The sequence below is a fragment of the Acomys minous genome (genome assembly GCF_964271855.1).
Source record: "Acomys minous genome assembly, chromosome: 20".
NCBI classification, from domain to species: domain Eukaryota; kingdom Metazoa; phylum Chordata; class Mammalia; order Rodentia; family Muridae; genus Acomys; species Acomys minous.
The window spans coordinates 7,265,600-7,273,132 of NC_140502.1; the positions used below are offsets into that span (position 1 = coordinate 7,265,600).

The 7,533-nt window shown below is 40.2% G+C and overlaps 1 protein-coding gene across 1 annotated transcript; it reads right to left on the bottom strand.

Moving 5' to 3' along the window:
• Nucleotides 1-4,659: 4,659 nt before the first annotated feature.
• Nucleotides 4,660-5,640, bottom strand: LOC311590775 (vomeronasal type-2 receptor 116-like; the record flags this gene model as incomplete). The annotated part of the gene is made up of 1 exon (XM_084770036.1): nt 4,660-5,640. Exon 1 carries the CDS (start codon nt 5,560-5,562, stop codon nt 4,660-4,662), a length of 903 nt encoding a protein of 300 aa, XP_084626162.1. The 5' UTR covers nt 5,563-5,640.
• Between the last annotated feature and the right edge of the window lie 1,893 nt (nt 5,641-7,533).

Sequence of the window (7,533 nt, forward strand, 5' to 3'; positions counted from 1 at the left end):
ACACACTGTGCTCCCTTCTGGGCTAGCTGATACTAAGGTTAGAGTGTAACCCACACTTCAGCCGGAGCGAGTGTAGGTACCACCCATGTCCCTTTGCTGGGCTTTAAAGACACAGGACTGCATGTGTGTTGTCTGGGGTCTGATTCACACATTCTACTGGGTTCTCCCTTGGGCCATCAGATCTAAAAGCTGGTGTTTCATCACCCACAGTTCAGTCCTAGATACACAGACCAAGATATAGAGCAGAGCTACAGCTGAAAACCTCATATGCAGCTAGTCTCTGGAGACTGAGCACCCATCCTCCCGAGACCAGTTGGTTGGCCTGAGGACAGACCCACCTGTGCTCTGCACCACGTCCATATCTCTCATCTGGGGATCTCCAGGTCTTGTGGTCTCTAGCTCCCATTCTATCTCTAGTTTCAATTCTGCCTCTCAAATACAGTGAATAATTGGTACTGCCATCTTTGATCAACCCAAGAGATAATACATTTAATGAAACTTTTAAGATTCTAAAAATGTATTACAAATAACAAATGAATATGCTATGAATAGGATATGAAGGTAAAATCACAAAATGTTGGATGTTATTTTTTATTCATTTTATCATCTGATGTGAGCCATTAAATTTGATTACATATATTGTTTATTCTGAATAATGCTGAAATAAACACGGCAGACAAGTGTCTATGTTCAGTGCTAACTTATGAAAACACAAAATGTTCCATAAGAGGTTTAATGGAGCAAAACTGACTCCTATATTTGCTAAATAAAGTAGCTGTATTCTGCTTACCACACTGGAGCCCTCAGTTTCAACTCACCCTAATAATTTCCTTCCTCCTATTGTCCTATTTGTCATTGTTATTTTTTTATAATTTATTTAGATTATATCCCGAATGTTGTGTCTTCACTTGTACCTTCCTGCTCACCATCCTGCTTTTACCCTATTCCCTTCCCCTAGACCTGTGACACAAGGATACCTCCTTCACACACCCTAAGATCATAGCCTATCAGGTCTCATCAAGATAACCTGCTTCCCCTTCTTCTGAGTGGCACCAGGCCTCCCCAACAAGGGGAAGTGCTCAAAATGGGGGCACCAGAGTTCATGTCAGAGGCAGTCCCTACTATCACCACAACCATGGAGAATGAGCTGTCCATTGGCTATATCTGAAAAGATGGACTAGATTTCCTACATGCATTGACCTTGGCTGGTGCAGCAGTTTCTGAAACACCCCACTCCCTGATCTGCAAGCCTTGACAGTCTTCTTATGGGGTCCTAGACTCTCTGGACACGCTATCTCTATATTCTTCCATACCACTCTCACCTGGAGTTCAGTAGAGAGTCCCAGCATCTGTACCAATCATCGCTGTGTGAGCACTCTCATAGGATATCCATGTTGGACAAATATCCACTTATAAGTGAATATACACCATGTATATCCTCTGAGTCTGGGTTACCTCACTCAAGATGATAATTTGTAGTTCCACCCACTTGCTTGCAAATTTGAGGATTTCCTTTCTTTTTTAAAAACTGAGTACTATTCCATTTTATAAATGTACCACATTTTCTTTTTCCCTTTCTTGAATGAAAGATATCTAGGGAGTTTCAAGATTCTGGCTATTATGATTAAGGCTGCCATCAACATAGTTGAGCAAATTTCCTTCTTGTGTGGTGGACCATCTTTTGGATATTTACCAAGAAGTGTCATAGGTGGGTCGTGAGGTAGCATTACTCCTAATTTTCTGAGAAAGTGCCAGATTGATTTTTAAAGTGGATTCACAAGTTTGCACTCCCACATGCCGTGGAAGAGTGTTCTTCCTCTTTCTATACATCTTCAGCACCATGCACCATCACTTGAATTTTTGAACTTAGCCATTCTGATGAGTATAAGATGGAATCTCAGAGCCATTTTGATTTGCATATCTCTGATGTCTAAGGAGGTGAGCATTTCTGTGTTTCGCAGCCATTCAATATTCTTCTGTTGAGAATTCTCTTTTTAGATCTTAACTTCATTTCTTAATTATGTTGCTTTTATTGGTGGTGTTGAATTTGTTGAGTTCTTTGCAAATCTTGGATATTATTTGTCAGGTGTAGGATTGGTGGCAAACTTTTCCTAGGATGTAGGCTCTTATTTTCTTCTGTTGACAATGCCCTTTGCCTTAAAGAAGATTTACAGATTCATGATGTCCCATTTATTAATTGTGACCTGTTTGTGGCATCAACAGGAATTTTTCCACTGTGACAATAGATTAAGGCACTTTCACAATTTTTCTTCTGACAGATTTAGTGTGTCTGTTTTAAATGTTGAGGTTTTTAATACACTGGGCCTTTAGTTTTGTACAGGGTGATAAATATGGACCTTTTTGCATTTTTTAATGTGTAGACAGGCAGTAAGAGCAGCACCATTTGTTGAAGACCCTATGTATTTTCCATGCTATGGGGTTTGCTTCTCTGTAAAATCTCAAGTGTCCATAGGTGTGAGGATTGATTTCAGGGTCTTTGATTTGATTCAATTGATGAACCAGCATGTTTCTATTCCAGTACCATGTTGTTTGTATTACTGTTGTTGTATAGCATAGACTGTGGACGGGTGGGGAGATATGAGATCAGATCCACATTCTCACATCCCACTGGGCCCACTGACTCTGATGTTATTACTGTGTGACTCACACATCTGTCAGAGAGGGAGGGGGAGGGCGCAGGTGAGGCAAGCACATTCGACTGCTTTGGGCTTTGGATTTTGTGCCTTTATGGTTACCAGCACCTGGAACTTTCTGTGGACTCATGGGTGGGTGTGAGGTCAGATCCACCTGTTTTCCTGAGATTTCTCTAGGGGAGCATCTCTGGAGTCCGGCGGTTTACCATGCACAGTTCAGTCCCAGATACCAAGTCCATACTGTAGAGCACAGCTGCAGATCGTCAGAGCTGGTACACGTCCAGACTCTGGGGACTGGGAACGTGCTATCCGTGGGCCAGTTAGAAGACCAGAGGCCAGACCCACATCTGCTCTGTATTTTGTCGATCCATTTCACCTAAGACACTTCAGGACTTGTGGGTCCACAGGCTCCATTTTGCAGTGCTCGGGATCACCATCTTGGATCTTCCTGAAAAGCAGCTTGCTTATGCAGACTCTTTAAAATATTATCCTACAATCTTTCAAAGACTACATGTTTTCAGTTTTATATGACAATTTGTGTATACATGTTTGGTTGTTTTTGTTTGTGTGTGTTTCTTTTTTGCTTGTTTGTTTTTTGTTTTGTTTTCTTTTTTGAGATAGGGTTTCTCTATGTAGCCTTGGCTGACCTGGACTCACTTTATAGACCAAGATGGCCTCAAACTCTCAGAGATCCACCTGCCTTTGCCACCCGAGTACTGAGATTAAAGCTGTGTTCCACCACGTCCGGCAGTGTGTGAATTTTCTTGTCTTGTTTTGTACACAGGTGAGTTAAGGTAACATGAAAGCCAGAAGATGACATCTTATTCTTTGGAGCTATTGTAACATAGTGTTGATTACATAAATTTTTCAGGGCTGAGCAATGAATCATGCCTTATTAAAGAGCTAGCTATGTTATTAACTGCTAAGGCTAAGATACAAAGCCATCTTCCTTAGTATTCTTTATGTTTGTCAAACCATCAATCTTCTAAGTTTAACTCTTCGACTTCCTTGGATAATGTCAATATTCCCTTACCTTCCCCTTGTAAGGAAGAAAATTGGTTTACTTACATATGCAAACATGAGTTCACACTCTGACAAACTTCCTCAAATTTTTAATCACCATTCCACTAGCATCAAGTTCATTCACTCAGAGATTATAAAGTTTGGTTTTAGTTTGAATGTTTTTATTCTAAAGAAGAAAAGAACATTTGCACTCAGCACTATGCCCCAAGAGTTATAAATTGTGAAATAAGTATCAGGGCAAGATATATGGAAAATATAGAACTCTAGTAGCCATCATACTGCTATGCAACATCATTACAGGAAACAGTGAGCAACATCCTAAGAAGAGACAGATCATGCTCTGCAGCCCAATATTTGGTGGTTTTGTACCAACTTCATATTTCTCAGTTAGATTTCATTTACCAGTCAGACTACCTGGCACAAGCCACGAATCAGTCTCTGGACAGAGCCAACCCCTGACATTATTAATGATACTCTGCTGTGCTTGTAGACTGAAGCCTAACTGTGTTGTCCTCTGAGAGGTTCTGCTAAACATAGGTTGAAAACAAATGCTGAGAACCACAGCCAAACATTCCATGATAACAGGGAGTCTTGAGGAACAGTGGGAGGAAGGAGAAATGGACTTGAGATGGAGGAGCTCCACAAAAAGACCAAAAGTGCCAGCCATCCAGGGCACAAAGAGGGTTCCTGAGACTGAGGAAACAACCAAGGACAATGAATGAACTGGACATATGCCAAATACACGTATGTAGAGGATGGACAGATCAGGCTTCATGTGGCTCCTCTAGGAAGAAGTACAGGTGCTGTTACTGACATGGATTGTGATGCCAGAGTTTTGATCACTAATCTGAGGCATAACGAAGAAAGGATGGAGAAAGGCAGGAAGGGTAGGAATAGAAGGAGAGTAAGGGTGGCATCTGCAATCAGGTTAAAAGTTGAATAAATCAAATAATTTAACACAAAATATTCATGCTATACAACCTTACGAATATGATTTCTCCCTGATCTTTTGAAGAGAATTTTTGTCTGGCCTTAATAAAATGATGTAGCACTTGGGAACAAAGATGCATCCCAGCATGCCTGCACAGGAAGACAAAATGGAAAAAATCTCCACAGCCACCATGACCTTGCCCTTGGTGCTATGGTAGACAGGGAGGAAAGTGATCCACACAGTGCAAAACACCAGCATGCTGAAGGTCAAGAACTTGGCTTCATTGAATGTGTCAGGCAGGTTCCTGGCCAAGAAAGCCAAAATAAAGCTTCCCAGGGCCAGGAAGCCTAAGTATCCTAGGACACAGTAAAATGCTATAACAGAACCCTTGTGGCAGACAATAATAATCTGGCCATGCTCAGAGTGTGCATCAGTATTAACAGAGGGGGGTGAAGCTACTAACCAGATTGAACAGAGAATAATTTGGATGAGTGTACAGAGAAGAATGATGTAGTTAAGAGTTCCTGAAACCAGAATGTACCTCATCCTTCGTGCAGGAGCTGTGACTTTGAATGCCAGAACCACTGTGATTGTTTTGGCCAACACAGTGGAAATAGCCACAGTGAAAACAATTCCAAATGTGATTTGCTGCAGGATGCAGGAGACTGAGTTTGGACGGCCAATGAAGAGCAAGGAACAGAGGAAACAGAACATGAGTGACACGAGTAAGATGTAGCTGAGAGCACGGTTATTGGCCTTCACGATGGCTGTGTCATTGTGTTTCAAAAATACTCCAAGAACCAGAGCTGTGAGGGCAGAGAAGCCCAAGGCCATTATGGCCAGAGCCATCCCTAAGGGGTCTTCATAGCTCAGAAAGATCACAGCTTTGTGGATGCAGTGATTCTTCTCTGTGTTGGCATACTGGTCCTCTGGACACTTCACACACTGCTCCATGTCTAATGAGAAAGGACAGATTCATTAGTACAGCTTCAGCAGTTTATTGACAAGACATTTCAATAACTCTATTGGAAAAGCTTTGCAATACCTTCATTTTATTGCTGATAATATAATTGAAGGAAATTGTTATATAACACTGCTTCTATTTAGTAATTCTTATTATTTTTATAGAGAAAAACAATCCAAAGTTTGTCTATTTAACAGTGTTGATGATTTACCATGTCCTCAGAAAGCAGATTTTGTACATCATTCTGGATGCTGTCATGAAATGGCTGTGTCTGGCAAATTCACAAAATCTAAATGCACTAAACACAGTGTAACTGAGTGTCTTTTAAAATCTCCGTTCCCATGCACTCGGTGCCTCCTGAGTTCACTGACTGTTCATTTAATGCTTTATGAGAGATGGAGACTGAGTTCTGCTTGGGGAAGAAAAGTGACAGCTTTTCTAGTTCCCAGCCCAAACATAATGTTATCTAAGGAACAGGAAAAGAAATCATTTGGGATGTGTGTGTGTGTGCGCGCGTGCGTGCACACTCGTGTGTGTATTTATATTTGGGTGTCCAAATAAATGTAAAAGATATGCTCATACATTTGGTAATCATTTGTTAGAAATAGGAATGTGAGTGTGAGAAGTTAATTTTCCTGGTATATAAATGCAATTTAAAGGTTTGAAATTTGGAAGAAATAAAAATAATGATTAATCTGTCCTTTTTTATGTTCTAACCTGGTGGTATATACAAAGAGTCCCTGAGCCTTGATCATTGGAAGCACTAAATCTATCACTGAAGATAGAAACCTCTCTACAGACTGAGCACCACAGAGCCCTTCATCTTGACTCCACCTTCATGGGAATCATTCAGCATCTTCCTGCTTCTCTCATTTCAATCTCTATGAGATCAAACTCTGTGAATAGACTCTGAGGTAAATTTTACATCGATAAGCAGCAAGGAAGAAATAAAACAAAACCCACATACAAAAGTAGCCCAGATTTTTTTCAAGACAGGATTTCTCTGTGTAGCCTTGGCTATTCTAGAAGCACTCTGAAGACCAGGCTGGTCTCAAACGCACCATGATCCACCTGCCTCTGCATCCCAAGTGCTGGGATTAAAGGCAAGTGCCACGACACCCAGATTTTTTTATGTGGAACAAACTACTTCACTCACAATATGCTCTTCTGAAATGGCAATGGTAGGCAATTTCATTGGAATTGTGCTGATTCATTTGATAGTTGCACAAAGTTAAGGTGTGCTTCCTAGTTTTTAAGTCTTTTTATGTAGAACAATTGATTGATGGGCAATTGTAACTAGCTATTTTGCCTGAAGTGTTGGAAAGTTAGCTGAACTATGAAGAGAATGTCCTGTTCTTACAGAAAACCTGAGTTCAGTTCCCAGGACTCATGTGTGGTGTTTCACAATTGCCTGCAAATTAACTATAGAGGTATTAGTTGTCTCTCACCTTCATGTGCCCTTAGGTACACATATACTCACAATGCACATGAACACCTATAAAGAGTATTAATCTTTTTTTATTGATTGATTTAATTACCTTAGTTCTTATTCATTTTAACATTGAAAACAATTTTATTACAGTTTGTTTAATCATTCTGGATGTTATTTGAGTGTATAGATGTCAGAAGGCATTTCTAGGGGTTCTTTGCCTCCTCTCAGTATATGAGTCCTGGGGGTGAACTCCAGCTATCAGTCTTAGTGGCAAATGATTTAAATGTAGAGCCATATTATTGGCCAGAAATGTATTTTAAGAACTTGAATTTTATTGCATAGTATCACAGGCAAATGTTGGGGAAACCATTCATTGTCCATTTGCATTTAGCCAAGCATAAATAGAAAATCATTTTACTAAACGGGCTCTGTAGGTTGCAATAAAATTTTAATGTTTGCATAAATTACTTTCATTACAAAACTGTTCTAATCTATTATTTCATGAAATTATTAATTGAGTGTCATTTAT